Source organism: Hyla sarda, chromosome 12 (genome assembly GCF_029499605.1).
Source record: "Hyla sarda isolate aHylSar1 chromosome 12, aHylSar1.hap1, whole genome shotgun sequence".
In the NCBI taxonomy this organism is placed as follows: Eukaryota; Metazoa; Chordata; class Amphibia; order Anura; family Hylidae; genus Hyla; species Hyla sarda.
Genome location: NC_079200.1, coordinates 11,725,652 through 11,744,584, shown reverse-complemented (window position 1 = coordinate 11,744,584; position 18,933 = coordinate 11,725,652). Strand labels below are relative to the sequence as shown.

General features: G+C 41.9%; 1 protein-coding gene across 9 annotated transcripts in view; it reads left to right on the top strand.

Annotated features, from left to right (window-relative positions):
• Positions 1–18,933, top strand: part of LOC130296515 (uncharacterized) — a 207,867-nt gene that overhangs the window by 181,344 nt on the left and 7,590 nt on the right. For 5 of the 9 annotated variants that reach the window (XM_056548117.1, XM_056548120.1, XM_056548122.1 and 2 more), the window contains 3 exons: positions 9,023–9,227; positions 10,414–10,517; positions 16,275–18,917. In XM_056548117.1, coding sequence (XP_056404092.1) covers positions 9,023–9,227; positions 10,414–10,517; positions 16,275–18,917 — 2,952 coding nt within the window. Of the gene's footprint in view, positions 1–7,895; positions 8,080–9,022; positions 9,228–9,247; positions 9,389–10,413; positions 10,518–16,274; positions 18,918–18,933 lie in introns of those variants that run through there. The other 4 variants (XM_056548119.1, XM_056548123.1, XM_056548125.1 and 1 more) reach the window with 3 other exon arrangements.

Here is an 18,933-nt window from a genome sequence, read left to right as displayed (position 1 = left end):
ATTCGGCAATCGGACACCAGGAGGCAGGTAAGGGGACTCTCCTTGTGTCCTACAGCTGTTCGGGATGCCGTGATTTCACCGCGGCGGTCCTGAACAGCCTCCTGAGCTAACCGGCATTAGTTAAGTTTCACTTTAGACGCGGTGATCAACTTTGAACGCCGCGTCTAAAGGGTTATTAGTGCGCAGCACCGCACGCTATTACTCACTGGTCCCGGCTTTTGTTAGAGGCCGGACCCGACCCGTTATCACGCGGGACAACACCATGGCCCCGCATTATGGATAGGGAAAGTACCCAGGATGTACAGGTACGCCCTTGGTCCTTAACAGGTTCAGAATGATTTGAACAAACCTTGTGCACACAATGCGTTTGATTGCAGTCCTTCAGTGCACATTGATTCGTATGACCACAATCTTTATACATTTCTTTCTGTTTATAATAAACTCTGTAACCAATGATAACGGATTGGAGGAATACTAGTAATGATACATAAATTCCTTTCTTTTGTTCAATCCATATGGGGCTTTCTTTTGTTCAATCCATATAGCGGTAGTACCAAAAAAAGACAGCACATTAAGGGACAGTATCTCCCAGCCTAATTGTGTCAAACAGGGTGTGAACACTTTTGGTTAAGGAATGCTGTTTTTTTTTCAAATGTGGAGCTACCAGGTGCAAGACCTGTGGAATGGCCAAGATCTGTAGGAATCTTACCCCTATAACTTTTTTTTATTGACCATACAGGTCTATATGAGGGCTTTTTCTTCGCGCCGTGGTCTGTAGTTTTTATCTGTACCATTTTTTTTTTGTTTTTTTAACATATTTTTATTTGGTTTTCAATTTTAATACATAGAAAGTGCATCGGGGCATACCCCGCACATGGCTTATCAGGTATAGAAATGAAAAGCAAAACAAACACAATTTCCTATATAGATTAATATTACACCATACAACTTGCCAGATATCCCACCCCAAACCCCTCCTATGAGATTCCCAAGCCCTCGCGAGGGCCCTCTGCCGCCCCCTCAAAACTGCATTTACACATGCAATTCCCAATGACAAAATATCCCACTCGCCTCTAGAATTACTTGCACGTGGTTCCTAAGCTCATGAAGAGACTGCAACCATGGTCCCCATCCCCTCCCCAAAGAGGAATAGATTAGGTCTCCTCTTAATCGCTTCTTCGGCACCCCCCAGAGCAATTTCAGTCAGGCTGACATCAGGTAAACGTAGTCGCCCCAATTCTCCCAATGCTGCTCTCGTCAAATACCAGGAAGTATCCTTAAATGGGGTTATCACCTGTACAATGTCATCGTTAGTCAAAAACTTCACTATGAACCTTTTCCATTTTTTTGAAAAACCATTTGGCCGATTTCTCTTTGGTTCTAAGTACAGTGGTCCCTCAACATACGATGGTAATTCGTTCCAAACGACCCATCGTTTGTCAAATCCATCGTATGTTGAGGGATCCGTGCAATGTAAAGTATAGGAAGCTGTACTCACCTGTCCCCGTTGCTCCGGACCAGGTCCTCACCGCTCCCGATGCTGTCCCGCTGCTCCGGTGTCTTCTTCGCAATCCTCCGGCTTCTTCCGCATCTTCTGCAGGGTCCGGGCCTCGCTTTCTGGTGACGTTATTACGCTGCTGCGCGGCGTGCGTAGTGACGTAATAACGATGCTGGAAAGCGAGGCCCGGACCCTGGAGAAGATGCGCAAGACACCGGAGGATCGCAAAGTGGACCCGGAGCAGCGGGAATAGGTAAGCGAACCTGCCAGGGATGCTTAAACTGCTATCCCAACAGCAGCTTAAGCATTTTGCGCTGTCGGATAGCAGTTAATGCGATGGCCCCGACATATAAAAGCATCGTATGTTGATGGTGATATCGACATGCGATGGCCTCTGAGAGGCCATCGTATGTCGATTTTATCATATGTCGGGGCCATCGTAGGTCGGGGTGGTTACTGTATATCCAGGTGCATGTATCTCCTCAACTGGCTTAGGACTTCCTCTACTGTAGGCATTCTTGGTTCCAACCAATGAACCAACAAGCATCTCTTGGCCACCAGAATGGCAGTATGAACCAATAGTGAGATAGACACATCCCCCTGTCCAACATGAAGAATGACAAATTTTGGTGTCTGGACTAGCCCGGGGCTCAACTTGCGCAGTACAGCGCCAGCCACAGTCTCCCAAAAAGCTTGCGATAATCTGCATGACCACAGTCCGTGTAGTAAGTCCGTCCTATAGTCTCCACAATTAGGGCAATTCTCAATCCTGTCAGGTCTGTCAGGCGTCCTTGGTAGCGAGAATCCGTAGGTAGCATGGTGTAAGATTTTAAACGGAGTCTCCCTCCACCCCTCATTGGTCACCGCCTTTCTGAGCTTCGTCCACCCCTCCAGGATGGGGATTGACAAATCAGTTTCAGATAGCTTATAGCTTATTTTCCCAATATGAGAATAGGGAGGCCAGGACAGAGTCGCTGCCCTGTCGCCTTAGACCATTTTTGCTTTGATGCAAACTTTAAAAAATATATTTTTATGTTATATGAAGTGACCAAAAATGAACAATTTTGGACTTTGGTATTTTTTTACATGTATGCTATTGACCATGCGGTTTAGCTAACATTTTTATAGTTCGGACATTTACGCACACGGTGGTACCACAAATATGATTTTTTTTATCACATTATTCTATTGAAAAAAAATAGGAAAAGGGGTTCAAACTTTTATTAGGGCTTATTCACATGTATCGGACAACCAGGAGGCAGGTGAGGACCCTCCGGTCGCCCGGTAAGCTGATCGGGACATCGCGATTCTGTCGCAATAGTTCTTATCAGCTCAGCTGAGCTGCCGGGATAGTTTTATTTTCACTTTAGACACTGCAATTAACTTTGATTGCTGCATCTAAAGGGTTGGAAATGCTGGTAATCAGTGTGTGCAGTGTTATAGGTCCCTATGGGAGCTATAACACTGCTAAAAAAAAAGTGTAAAAAAAAAAGTTAATAAATGTGATTTAACCCTTTCCTTAATAAAATTTAAAATCATGCCTCTTTTCCCATTAAAAAAAAAAACACCATGTAAATAAAAATAAATATAAACATATGTGGTATCGCCGCGTGCGTAAATGTCCGAACTATAAAAATATATAATTAATTAAACCGCACGGTCAATGGCGTACGCGCAAAAAAATTCCAAAGTCCAAAATAATTTATTTTTGGTCACTTTTTATATCATGAAAAAATGAATAAAAAGTGATCAAAAAGTCTGATTAATACAAAAATGGTACCTCTAAAAAACTGCGCAAAAAATGAGCCCTCATACCGCCCCATATGCGGAAAAATCAAAAAGTTATAGGGGTCAGAAGATGCCAATTTTAAACATACATTTTTCTACATGTAGTTATGATTTTTTTATTTTTACACAAGTACGACAAAATCAAACCTATATAAGTAGGGGATCATTTTAATTGTATGGACCTACAGAATAAAGATAAGGTCATTTTTAGCGAAATATGTACTGCGTAGAAACGGAAGCCCTCATAAGGTTACAAAATTGCGTTTTTTCTTCAATTTCGTCGCACAATGATTTTTTTTCCATTTCGCTGTAGATTTTTGGGTAAAATGACTGATGTCACTGCAAAGTAGAATTGGTGGTGCAAAAAATAAGCCATCATATGGAATTTTAGGTGCAAAATTGAAAGAGTTATGATTTTTAAAAGGTGAGGAGGAAAAAACGAAAGTGGAAAAACCCGTGGTCCTTAAGGGGTTAAACCCCGGGAACAGGACTCAGGACGTACAGGTACACCCAGAGTCCTTAAGGACTCGGGAACAGGGGTGTACCTGTATGCCTTGTGTCCCCCAAATGGTTAAAGGGGTATTCCAGGCAAAACCTTTTTTTATATATATCAACTGGCTCCGGTAAGTTAAACAGATTTGTAAATTTTAGAAAAATATAGGTATGTGCAGCTCACAATTAATACACACCGAGGTCAAACTGGGCAAGCAACTATACCTTAATTGCTAAAAAAGGGAAAACAAAAAAACTGAATGTAGCCTGGACCTTCTAGGTGGGTATGTGGAAATAAATAATCGTGGATCGTGCTTCAATAATAATCAGTAATTTATTAAAAATATGAATAAAATAAGGTACTTCTCACAGGGCCCTTGTGAGAAGAACATACATAATAAAAGCAACATAACAATATGATTTATGCATACCGTAATTAGAACAATAATACTGGCAAAAAATCGGCTTCTATTTTATGACAAAAAATGGCATGCGCTGGAGTTGGTAAATTCCTCACCGCTAGCTGGTTGACTATCGGGACCGTATACTGGATACAGAGAGCTCGCCTCGTATTGCCGGCGTCTGACGTCAGCTGTGGGATCACTGCACCGGGATGGATTTGTGTTGCTGGACCGGGTAGACAACAAAGTAAGAGCGCTGATAATGGTACAGTTCATAAAAGGTAACCGGCCTTGATATATGGGCACAGTTCTCCAAGAATAATATTATGCCAGTTATTGTGCATAAACGACTAGACGCGTTTCAGGGTTGTATAATATAACCCTTTCCTCAGTAGTTTGTAAATGACTTCTATTAAAAAATCTAAATCCTTCCAATAGTTATTTATTAGCTTCTGAAGTTTTCTGTCTAACTGCTCAATGATGATGTCACGGTCCCGGGATGATGTCACGGTCATCAGAGTGCAGTTAGACAGAAAACAACAACTCAACTTCAGAAGCTAATAACTATTGGAAGGATTAAGATTTTTTTTAATAGAAGTAATTTACAAATCTGTTAAACTTTCCGGAGCCAGTTGAGATATATATATATAAAAAAGGTTTGGCCTGGATAACCCCTTTAAAGTGTTCAGACTTTTTTTTATCTTGTCTTTCAGTCTTCCTGTGACATAAGTATTCATACCCTTTACTCAGTGGTTACAGCCTCTAGTTTTCTTTTGGATGAGGCCACAAGGTCTACACACCCAGATTTGGGGATTTTCTGCCATTGTTCCCTGCAGATCCCCTCTAGCTCTGTCCGGTTGGAAGGGGACCATCTGTGGAAGCCATTTTCAGGTATCTTAAGAGATGTCACAATGGGTTTGGGCTCTGATTCAAGGACTTTCCTAGGCTTGTCCCCAAGCTGCTCCTATGTTATCTTGACTGTGCCCTTAGGGGGGGGGAGACTTATCTAAATCTGTTTGGGGGAAAAAGCTGCCCCCACCATGATCACTGTAGGGATGGTATTGGGAAGGTGAAGGGCAGTGCTTGGTTTCCTCCATACGCCCATACACCTTTCACACATGTGTCTCTACACAATCCTGTCTCTGAGCTCTACAGGCAGTTATTCCCCTCTCATGGCTTGATGTTTGCGCTGCTGTACATTGTCAGCTGTGCGTTGTCACCTTACATAGAGAGGGCTGTGTCTTTCTGTATCATGTCCAATCCACAAGTGACTCCAATCAAGGTGAAGAAACATCTCAAAGGTGTTCCTGAGAAATGGGAGGATCCAGAGCTAAATATTAAGTAAATGGTCTGAACACTTTGTTTTTCCTTTCATAAATATAGTAAAAATAAATAAAAAATTCTGTCACATTCTCATTATAGCAGTATTTTTCAAACAGTGTCTCCAGCTGTTGCAAAAACTACAACTCTCAGTATGCGGGCATGCTGGAAGTTGTTGTTTTGCAACAGCTGGAGAAAAACAGTTTGGAATAACGCTGCATTATAGCACAGTGAGTTTATTAAAATTTAGAAAAAGGAGCAACATAACAAAATGTGACAGGGTCTGGAGACTTTGAATTCATCATCATTTTGTCTATTAATAAGATTAATTATCGACGATCTGTCTGGCGGAGCAGATGTGCCCAATGGCAATATTTTCTAAGTGCTGTAATACCCCTGTGTTTCACCAGGTGGAGCTGTAGTCTGTTTTATCATGTTTGGCAGCAGTGAGGATTTTGATATCTATTGTGTGCAAAATCTTTGTCCCAGTCACATGGATAGTAGCGCAGGCCGAGTGCAAAACTGTCTACTTCTCCAGGCGTATACTGTACTAGTAAAAGCCTCAGCCACATTAACCCATATTATACAGTCAAATTCATAAACCAAAGTCCCTTACACTGATTTCTGCTTATTTAAGTGTACCTGTCATAAACAAACTTTTTATATAATGAAAATACAATTATATGTATATTTTTCATATACATTGGTTAAAAAATATGTATATTTTTGTCCCTGCAGCTATTGCCTGTGTCTTTATGAGGAGTCCAAATACAGGAAGTGAGGGTGGACAAGCATGCTATGGGCTCACACATGAGGATGATTGACAAGCCAGGAGCCTGCACAGATCCCTGCTTGTCCTGCCCTTACTTCCTGTATTTAGACACCTCATAGAGACACACAGGCAAAAACTTCAGAGATAGCACTTTTTCCACAAAAATACCCATTTTTTTTTAACCTATGTATATTACAAATATATATATATAGGTATTATCTACATTATATAAACATTTTTTGTTGATGACAGGTACACTTTAATGTCATGTGACCTAAGATTCAGTGGTGAGGAGATTGCGAATAGCACTGGAAGAGGATGGCTACCCCCAGGGTACTGCTTACGGGGTGGGGGGGGGGGGGGGGGAACAACTTTTGGAACTTCATATCTTCACTTATGACAGGAATGTCTCCCGGGGATGGTAAAGAAGATGTCACTTTAATTCGGCATCCAATACTCCGGCACTGATGGCTGCAGATGGTTAAATGTACTAACTGTCGGCTTTAATGCTCACAAACACTGACAAAGTATGTCTTAATGAAAAGACAAGATGGCATACAAAAGAACTTGATGATAGTTCTCACCAAATAGATTGTGGTCATCTTGTAAGGTATGTCAGCTCTGACAGCGGGATGATGGCTGACACCGCCAGCAACGGGCCGTAGATGGACATTAATTATCCTTACACTTTTCTACTGTACATGAAAAAGACTTGTCAAGCCTAACTTTTGTTGGTTTTCAGGTAATTAAGGACGACTGGAGGGGTGGAAGCTACGTGATTAAGATGTCTCGCGATGAAAGCAAAAAGATTGAGGAGTTTGACAGCATGGAGCCAAGGGAACTAAACTCGAATTTTGAATTATTTGGTTTCTTGTAGCTCGATGTACTCTGATCCACCCTGCTTCCCCGGATTAATCAGTAGGTGATGCGGGCTGGCTCAGACTTACATCTAGCTATATTTGCAACTATTGTTTCCTGCCATATATAGTTTACTTTTCTTTTATTCGTATTTTTTAAACTTTTTATTCATTTAGTTTATTTTTCCTTTTTATTTTCCTTTTTATTTCCATTTTCATATTTTTATTTCCTTATTTCTTATTTTTTTTGGTGGAAAAATAAATAATTTATTTTTTTTTGCATTCATTTTTTGAATATTTTTATTTTTATCTTATGCATATTTATTTTCATCTTATGCATATTTTTTTCTTATTGTATTTCTTGGTTCTTAATAATGTTTTATTTTTTAGGAACTATACTAGTTTACATATAGATATTTATGTATTTATTGTTGACATTTATTCTCTGGTATCTATTCCCTGCATACCTGTAAGTAGACAGTCCTGTGGATCCTTTACGGATTTTTATTACTGCTGGAGACCGTGTGTATATAGCTTGCATTTTCCTTTACTCCTATACCTCACTACTGAGGGAAGGGGTCGTGTATTAGCACCCTGAATCACGTTTAGATTGTGGACTATTGAGACGCACTACTACTGCAGATGATGTCCCTGGAAAGACCTCATCTAATGGCCACACTGATTGACAGCATTCCGTTCCTGCGCTTCCATCTAACTGGCCTTTGCTCTCCATACCTCACCTCACGTGGACTTTCTCCTGTTGTCAGATGCCACTCTGCAGAAGCTCCGGTCTTGTTGGTCCGAGTAACAGTTGCCTATCCTCCGCTCTCTATCATTGAGTGCGACAGCGGTACGGTGTGCTATAATCCATCTACGGCCCGGCGCTGACTGTGCCAGCCGTCATCCCGCTGTCAGAGCTGACACCTTACAAGGACGACCACAATCTATTTGGTGAGAACAATCATTAAGTTCTTTTGTATGCCATCTTGTCTTTTCATTAAGACACATACTTTGTGTCAGTGTTTGAGCATTAAGGCCAACAGTTATAGACATTTACCATCTGCTGCCATTAGTGCCGGAGTATTGAATGTATTTTGTATCGATTGCCTTTATCCAGCATTTTGCAGTATTGCGATTTCATAACTGATGTTTTATGCCGTTACATCATATGTTTTAAGTGCAGTTTTAGTGTGTACTAGGTTCCTACCACAAAAGCCCTGTGGCAGGATAGTTATAAAATACATATATAATAGAATCTCTTATGATATCTAATTTAAATAAAACCCATTAAGGATTTGAAGCACAGTCTCTTGATATTTATTTTTTATTGATATACCACAATCATGCACCAGTATTCCTAGCACCTAGGGCTATAGGTGAACATCTAGCCTCGGACCTTTGTAGCTGTGAACTGCACACAGTTTTTTGCATTTATTAACATTTATTTGACATTTTATTCACTTTTTTTAGTCCCCGTAGGAGACTGTAATCGAAAGAATCAATGTAATAAAAACTGACAAATGCTGTGCCATAAAATAGCATTGATCAGTGTTATCTGCGTGCTATTAGTACAGACTGGTGGTCATGATCAGCTCCCTGGCAACGTTCTTTTCCCATTTAAGATACACAATACATTTTTGATTGTGGCATCTAAAGGGTTATTGCCGGACATCAGGCCATTTGACTATGTCCTGTATTACCCCCATACCCACGGGGTATGAAATTCACTCAGCTCCTGAGCGAACAAGGGCTGGACAAGGATGTAAGTTTTAATAGAAAAAGCCCATTTTGTATTATTCCTATAGACATCCTGGTGAACTCATAAGGTATTTAAACCTGTTTGTTTTATGTCATGTTCCCAAAGTAATTATTATTATTATAATTTTTTCTTAAGCAGCTTTTTAGTAAACCAAAGGACAGTATGGAAAGAAAGAGACTTCGAGTTGATGGAATTCCGACTGACATTCCAACTTCACGTGTTAAGGATAAACTCACTATTCATTTCTTCAGGAGTAAATTTGGAGGAGCAGAAGTGAAAAACATAGAAATTGTCCAGGAAGCTGCAGCTTATGCCATTGTAACATTTGAAGATGATCAAGGTAAAACCCAGGATGGGCATCTATGAACATCACTGTCACTAGGTAGAGAAATCTTACTACAAGAAGTGACGGCTCGATATGAGTTATGCTGGATCGGGCCAGAGCTGTTATAGACTTGTGGGGCCAGTTGTGACTGACTCCTCCCATTTATTTCTATAGAGGTATGAACAGTTATATTGTCCATATAATGCACCCTCACCATCATTATTCTTACAGCGCTATCTGTTTTTTTTTTTTTCCAGTACAGCTGCATCCATGTGTTTAATCACTGGAACTGAGTCAGGTTATCACCACACTGATTCAAAGTAGTTCCCTTCTATCTGTATGCTGCTATCTCTATGGCATCAGGATACTGTATATTGTAGTTATTCACCTCCTCTCCCAGCTCTTTGTATACTGCTGCTATCTCTATAGCATCAGGATGTATTGCAGTTATTCACCTCCCCCTCCAGATCTATTTGTATATTGCTACTGCTATCTTTATGGGATCAGGATCTATAGTAGTTCTAAATTTCCCCTGCGGCTTTGTTCACACTTTTTTTTCCCCCTTTATTTCTGGAATTGTGGAATTCATGGTAAAAACCTAATGTTTACTGCTATTTTTAAAAATCACTGCAAAAACAGCCTCAATTCAGTACACAATGCAAAATGCAATAAAAGTTCTACTTGTGAACACAGCCTAAAGACTTCAGATCTACAATACACCTGAATAAAATAAATGACTCCTAATGTGAACTCATCCCACTCATATGTTTAATTAGTTCTCCTGGCTGAACTCTAGCACCAGCAGTCTGATTAGATGACCATGTGCAGTGATGAGACTCCTCCCCTCTCTCTAATGCCAGAGGATTCATGGGAAATGTAGTCAGCATTAGGAAATCGTTTCAGTGATAGAATTGCAATCTGTATGGCTGACTATCTCAGTTAAAATAGATAAGCACAAGGCATACACAAGAACCTCTACAAAATTCTCTAATAGTCTCACTGTCCATTCGCTATGCTTTTAATAAGTTTGGCGCATGTATGGTCATAGCCTTGTGGGTATTTAAAAAAAAAAAAAAATCAAGTGGCGGTACTGAGCCTAGAAATATTGTAAAACTTTAAGCGATTTCTGTGTAAGTAAAGTGTATTACCGCTGGTCCTTCATTATTGTTAATGCTTTCATTTGTTCAAACTTCCTCTACAGTAACGGAAAATGTCCTGAAAATTAAAGATCACACTTTACAAGTCAGTGACAAAATATACAACCTAGTGGTCAGCGAGGTTAACGGAAACGTTGACCTAGACGAGGTAATAAAGTATATATGTGTAAGTTATAGTGATATGTAGTAATATATATATATATATATATATATATATATATATATATATATATATATATATATAGCACCAGTCAAAAGGTAGGCTACACCTTTTCAGCCCATGTATTGTAATGAAAAGGTAACATGAAAATGATAAACACATATGGAAATAAGTAGTAAACAAACTAAATCATGTTTTATTTTATAGCTTCTTCAAAGTAGCGCCCCCCTTTTTTTTCCCTCTTAATTAGCGCTTCATGAGGTAGTCCCCCTCTGAATGGTTTTCCAACAGCCTTAAAGGAGTAGTCCAGTGGTGATTCAGTGGTGAGCAACTTATCCCCTATCCTAAGGATAGGGGATAAGTTGCAGATCGCGGGGGATCCGACCCCTGGGGCCCCCCGCGATCTCCTGTACGGAGCCCCGACAGCCCGCTGGAAGGGGGCGTGTCGACCTCCGCACGAGGCGGCGGCCGACACGCCCCCTCAATACAACTCTATGGCAGAGCCGAAGCGCTGCCTTCGGCAATCTCCGGCTCTGCCATAGAGATGTATTGAGAGGGCGTGTCGGCCGCCGCCTCGTGCGGGGGTCGACACCCGCTATCTCGGCGGAGAGCCGGGGCCCCGTACAGAGAGATCGCAGGGGGCCCCAGCGGTCGGACCCCCCGCGATCTCAAACTTATCCCCTATCCTTAGGATAGGGGATAAGTTTTTCACCACTGGACTACCCCTTTAAAGGGGAACTCCGGTGGAAATTTTTTTTTTTTTTTGACAAATCAACTGGTGCCAGAAAGTTAAACGGATTTGTAAATTACTTCTATTTAAAAATCTTAACCCTTCTAGTACTTATCAGCTGCTGTATACTACAGATATACTATAGAGAAATTTGTGAATTTCTTTTCTGCCTGACAACAGTGCTCTCTACTGACACCTCTGTCCGTGTCAGGACTGTCCAGAACAGGAGGGGATTTGCTTCTAACGTGACAGTTCCTGACATGGACAGAGGTGTCAGCAGAGAGCACTGTTGTCAGGCAGAAAAGAAATTCACAAATTTCTCTGTAGTATACAGCAGCTGATAAGTACTAGAAGGGTTAAGATTTTTAAATAGAAGTAATTTACAAACCTGTTTAACTTTCTGGCACCAGTTAAAATTCCACCGGAGTTCCCCTTTAAAGGAGTTTCCAGAGATACTTGCCACAATCACCCTACCCAAACTAATTGAGGTGATAGAGGAGTTGGACCACAGATAAAAGGAAAAGCAGCCAAATACTCTGCACCTTTGGAAACTTTTGAAAAACCATCCCAGGTGACTACTTCATGTAGTAGATTGAGAAAATGCCAAGAGTGTGCAGTTTTGTCATCAAAGCAGAAGGGGCAACTTTAAAGAAGCTTAAAGGGTTACTCTGCTCCCCAGCGTCTGGAACATTAAATTCTGAATGCGGTGTGCAGGCTTCCGTGTGCATACCCGCCCCCTAATTGAAAGTCTATGGGAAGAGGGCCTGACGGCCGTCACGTCCCCTCCCATAGACTTGCATTGAGGGGGTAGGACGTTACAGGATGGGGCATGATGTCATGAGGGGGCGGGCGTGAACACAGAAGGCCGCACACAGCGTTAGGAACTCAATGTTCCGGGCGCTGGGTAGTGGAGTAACCCTTGAGGAAAAAAAAAGATCAAAAGGAGTTAGCGCCATTTCTTTGGTATATTTGGTCCTTTTGACCTCTCTTGACAATCTTGGAAGTGTGGCCTGTGTGCGTATTTTGCATCATATTTTCTAAGATAATTTGTCACTTTTTGCTACACAAAGGTGTTTCATTATATTAAGCAGTATAAGTGTTGTAAAGAGTTCCAAATTGTGAAAAGGTCCAGGGAGTGACCAAAAGTGTGGAAGAACGGATGATAGGGTTTTGCACAGTCAACCCTGATAACACACAGGTGTAGGAAGCAAAATACGGTTAAAATATTATACATACATCCTGGAGTGCAGTAATAGGTCATATGCTCATCACAAGATCCCCCAAAAATTCATAAATCATTTGTCCTCCCAATGCGTTTTGATCACCAGTGTTAGTGATGTCATCAGGGGAGTGAATACCAGTTGTGTTAGCGTGGAGAGCTGTACATAATAATATGAATATTAGTGATCTAATCGGGCCCCCACTACACTGCACTCCTATTTTTACATATAAATATAAAGGACATAAATTTGGATATAGCCATAGGGCCATGCTTCCATCCGGGGTGAATTAAAGCACATGACGACCCCCTCTCACTGGAGTACAGTTAGCCGATCCTATCCACAGATACAGTCAGTGTACCTCTGCAGTGTCAGAATGGCCGCCCAGAGATGCTAGACCCGAGCACTGTGGCATGTCCACATTTTTTTTTTTTGTGAGTGCATAAATTAAAAGAACCTCTGCCTGTCAGTTTTTTTTTTTTATTACCAAGCATGGGGGTAGTCTTAAGTCAGCCTTAATGCAATTGCTGCTCCTCTCACCCGTTTCTGATTTATAGGTGCAAACTTCTTCTTCATAACTCGTTATAGCTGAGGCTTTCCGTGTGGCTCTGTGCTGGCGTAGATTTTTACTACAATTTATATCTACTCGCAGGCATACCTTGAAGTACATTCATACACACCCCCTTTGCGTCATACCCCTTTAAAAGGGTACTCTGCCCCTAGACATCTTCTCTCCTATCTAAAGGTTAGGAGATAAGATTTCTGATCGCTGGGGTCCCACCTCTGGGGACCCTAGCAATATTCCTGCAGCACCCAGTGTTCGTTTAGAGCATCGGGTGCAGCGTTGGAGGCTCGTGACTTCACGGCCATGCCCCCTCAATACAAGTCTGTGGGGGGTGCGGTGGCCCCTCCCATAGACTTGCATTAAGGGGGCATGGCCGTTATGTCACGAGTCTCTGCCCTGCATCGTAAGTCATCCAGCACAGAGCAAAGTTTGCTCTGTGCACTGGATGTCTGCGGTGCCACAGCAGAGATTGCAGGGGGCCCTAGTGGTGGGACTCCCTCGATCAGACATCTTATCCCCTATCCTTTGGATAGGGGATAAGATGTCTAGGGAAGAGTACCCCTTTAATGTTCCCTTTGTAATTGTCATTATGGTTGCTTTGTGACTTGCAACGCATCATTAACAAACCACCTTTGATTAATTATTGAACACAAGTCGTAAGTCACACACAAGTCACTGTAGACATCAATGCAAGTGTCACCTGCTTGGAAATTCTCAGTGGGGCCTAGGTTTTTGTCAGCCCTCTTCAATAGAGGTTGTCCATCTTTTCGAAAAAACAAACTGCATTCTGTTCCTGCGCTGATCCTCCATGCTGAGGTCCAACAATACATGGGCAGCACCCACTGCAGGTTGGCTGTGTCTGTCATATCGCATCTATTGCTTATCTAACGCAAGATCACAGACTGAAGAAATCGCTGCAGAACAGGGATGGAACACTATTAAACATTAAATGAGGGAACTCTGACTGACAGTAATGCACAGGGAGAGATGAGGGACAGGGAGAGACACTAATGACTGACATGGGAAGAGGAGGGGACACTGACACAGGAAGAGATGAGGGGACACTAATGACTGACTCGGGGAGAGATGAGGGGACACTAATGACTGACACGGGGAGAGATGAGGGGACACTAATGACTGACTCGGGGAGAGATGAGGGGACACTAATGACTGACACGGGGAGAGATGAGGGGACACTAATGACTGACACTGGGAGAGATGAGGGGACACTAATGACTGACACGGGGAGAGATGAGGGGACACTAATGACTGACACGGGGAGAGATGAGGGGACACTAATGACTGACACGGGGAGAGATGAGGGGACACTAATGACTGACACGGGGAGAGATGAGGGGACACTAATGACTGACACGGGGAGAGATGAAGGGACAATAATGACTGACACGGGGAGAGATGAGGGGACCCTAATGACTGACACACAGGGAGAGATGAGGGGACACTAATTACTGACACCGAGGTATGGGGTGACACTAAAGAATGTTACACACTGGAAGATGAGGGACACTACTTATTTTGGCATAGAGATTAGGAGACCCTTTATGACTACCACAGTGAGAGATGAGGGGGGCAGTGACTGACAGAGATTAGGGGCAGTAATAACTAACAAGGATAGATCTAGGGACACTATTCACTAACAAGGCAAGATGAAGGAACACTTATGACTGACCGTGGCATCCTGGCTCCTAGATATTTGGAACTGGTCTCACTGACCAGTTCCTATCTTATCTCCTACAAAAACAGGATCTGTTAGAAATATAGCGAGCTGTGTGTGCTTATTGATATGGGGGAGTACACATACAGGAAACAGGAAGCCGTCCTCATGTCATATTTGTTATTAGGAGATGGCAGCTTGTCACTCTTATCAGGTTTATACAGCTGCGCAGTCAGTTCTTCAAAAATATTAGGAAAAGTGAGAATCGTGTAAATCTGTACAATGCTTAGCAGTACTCAAAGCTGCCCTTTCCACTGTACAAGATAGTTGTAGGTGTAGTCGGCCATTTTGGATTTCCCTGTAGGTGGTCATAGACACTTTCATACTCTAGGTCCACCTGGATCAGTACAGGAAGGAATTAGTACACTTATATTTTACATGGTTTTTAGAGATGAGCGAACTTACAGTAAATTAGATTCCTCACAAACTTCTCGGCTCGGCAGTTGATGACTTTTCCTGCATAAATGAGTTCAGCTTTCAGGTGCTCCCGTGGGCTGGAAAAGGTGGATACAGTCCTAGGAGACTCTTTCCTAGGAATGTATCCACCTTTTCCAGCCCACCGGAGCACTGGAAAGCTGAACTAATTTATGCAGGAAAAGTCAGCAACCGCCGAGCCGAGAAGTTTGTGACTAATCGAATTTACTGTAAGTTCGCTCATCTCTAATGGTTTTCTGCCATTCTGTAGCTTGTCTATCATAAAGTTTTTTTTTTATTTTTTATTCATTTAAATAAAATAAACAATTCCGCATTGGTCCCCTGTTTATGCTCTGGTTGGCACCCCGTCCCCATTGCCGAGTCCTGTTGTACGGCATGTTACTGCTGAAGGTGTCATGTGATGTCTGCTCTAAATGGAAGACCAGAGCCTGAATACAGGATCATAGAGGGGAATAAATGCTGCTCTGTTATCTTAACACTAATCTGTGATCAGTAAGTTCTGCACTGACCTGTTGGTACTGGCTTGTATTGCAGGCGACACTGATGCCGCTCCTGGCTCTGTGCCTCTGTTCATTCACTAACCTTGTCATTCCATGTATTCTAATGAAAGAGCTTGGTGCACAGTGATGTCAGACGGCATCTTCATAGTAAGGCCTCCTCCCCTGTGCTGAGCCTTCTTCACTTTAGAATGGAGCACCACTCTACATTATTGCACATGCGGAGGAGAGGGGTCTAGATGCAGAGTGGAGTTCCATTCTGCAGAGGAGTAGGTGTTACTATAAAGTTGCCGTTTGAAATTACTGTGCACTAAACTCATTAGAATACATTGAATGACTGGGATTAAGGACAAACGAAGAGATTGGGGTTAGGAACGCTTATGATTTTCAACAGTCACCCACACTTCAAGCCTGTATCGACAGGTTAGTGCAGGTGATAATCATAACAGATTACTCTCAATGCATTTGGGGCCCTTAATTTTATACATAATTTTTTATTTTAAGATTTTGAACTTGATATATAAAAATTAAGATATTTAACTTGAGCCATTTTCCATTTTCAGTTGTTTGAAAACATGTCATTAAAAGTTAATTATAAAAAATTCCCAGAAAAGTATCAAAGTCTTCTCACGAACCTAATGGAGACGCATAAATGTGCAACGTTTGACTTTGATGAAAAATCTATGACGTGTACTATAAGCGGGCCATATGCAGAGGTCCAGAACACGGCACAAGAAATCTTAAGTAAATTACATATTGTTCATACAAACCAGAAGCAGATCTCATCAGATAGTCAAAGGAAGGCCATGATTGAGCTCAGTAAAAATCATCCAGAACTACCACAAGCCTTGGATCACCCACATGCGCCTCTTTCTGGGACTACAGTTAAGAAAACATGTAGTGAGAAGGCAAAAACCCTTGAGCAATTACAAGAACCTTTAATATGGGAAACTGACATCTTCAAATACATGCAACAATTCCACTTGAGAGAATATCAGGATATACAGAAACGCTATCACATTCTTGCAGTGGATGAAAATTATAATGAGGTCACTGAAATTTATCTTGAGACTGAAAGCGGGGGTAAACCCCATCTGGGAGACTTCAAATGCGCACAATCCGAACTCATGGTGCTTTATCGAGGTTTGGAACTACTACTTCACAAAGAGCAAATAAAGAAAAGTATGTACAGAGACCAACAGTTTTATGATTCACTGACAACAGACCTCAAAAAACTGTTTCCTATGCTTCATTTTCATGCAGATGACCGCAAACTATACCTGATCGGATATGGCGTTGATGTATCTGATGCCAAACGGTACATCTTGGAATTACACACAAAGGTTGATAGAATGCCAGGTAATCTAGACAAACAATTTGGGGCAAGTAACATATCAACAGAATTGCCACATTCCCCGTCCCCCACTAAGAAGCACCAATGCAGTGTTGGAAGCAGGATTTCTGCCTTGTGTAATGCTCCCACGACACAAAGCTTAAATTCAGCAAAGAGCCATGTGGATGAGGAACACCTGGTATCATCGACCAGTCCTAGAAGACTGCCCCAAGATCGTGAGAATGATCTCAGTGACACTATATCTTTCAAATCCAACATGGCAGATGACCTTCAGAAAAATGAAGCTGCTAGTTGTTCACGGCCCGATGAAAAATCTGACAGCACAGCCATGCCATCTGTAAAAAGACAAGACGTGCTCCCAGCCCTTGTGAGAGGTGATTTAGGAAATAGTGGAGCCACCCCTAAACCTACAGGTATACTCAAACCTATCCAGATTACTAAAGCATCAAGCGAGTTACCTTACCTGAGGCTAGTGGACATTAGTCCTCCTTGTGCAGACTTTTCGGTTGCAGAATTAAAACCTCGAAGATCAAATAGTCTATCCCGTGTTTATTCCAAAGGGAGGACCTCCACCGAACCACACAGTGATACATTAGTGTTTAAAGACGAAGTTAACGTGACCCACTGGCAGTGGTATTATATTACACAGATCTGTAAATCTGACCTTGATATGTGGTGTTCTAAGGTAGAGTTAACAAGTGAAATAAAGAAAAACGGCAAAGTTGCCTTAAAGATGAAGTCACTTAATAAAAAAAAAGTAGCTACAATAAAAGAAATGATCCAACTCTTAAGTTGGAAGTTAGACATAAGAATCACCCACTCTCACTTTGACTATGCTTCACTTGGGGTGCAAGGCCCAGAGGACGAAACATTAACTGAATGGTGTGATCTGTTCCGAAAATGTTCCAGAGAACTTTCTGTTAAGCTAGAGAAGGATAAACTGGTTCTCCTCTATCCCAAAAAAATTCAGACAGATGTGCTAGATGCATACAGGCAGCACAGAGAGCGTAAGATAAAGTCATCTGGGGATGCTACCATGCCCGACATTAGACAAGTCTCTTTACAGGACAGATTTGAGTCTTCTGCCACTGATGGGGGCGAAGATTATATTACAGAGCGTAAGCAAAGCTTGACGCACAAACAGCGTACCAAACCAAAGCAAGAAGATATACCTTTTCTCTTAGGAGGTGAAGAGATGGACGAAGAAAAGAAATATATAGTAAGCAAACATCTGGCAGATGAGAGGTATGCCCTGCTTGCTGGAACAGAACCATTCCAGGTCATCTCTGTTGAACATGAAGCATTCATTAAACCAGTACCAGAAACCCTAGATAAAAAGTCTACACACCCCCAAAAACTTAGGGATTTCCCTGAGGACACACAAAACAGGTCAACATCAGAGAAGACTGATTACTACACCCTGACAGAAACATTTGCTCGTAGTCCTTATACCAGTAATTTATTAACGCAAGGCATTGACGTCTCTCCACGAAATGTCCCGGTCTTATTGGAACCACATTATGGTGAGCAGGGTATCTCCACAGAGGATGGCGTAGTGCAGTACCAGGGCAGCTCACCTCAGCTATGGACACCCGCAGTAGGCCAAGAGTCAGATATGACTAGTTCCATCTGTGGTAATTGTAAGAACATCGGCAAAACTGTTCAGACATCGTCCGGTCAGATGCAGTGTGTTAAATGTTTTGCTACATGTGTCATAACTGCACTTAATGAAGCAGCAAAAGCTCCTCTAATAGCATCCATGAGCCATACAGCCATGAGCCTGAGATTACCCGGGTACGAAGGAGATACCTCTTTGAAGATAATTTATAAAGTTGCAGATGGAGTGCAAGGGGTAAGTTACAGAAAGT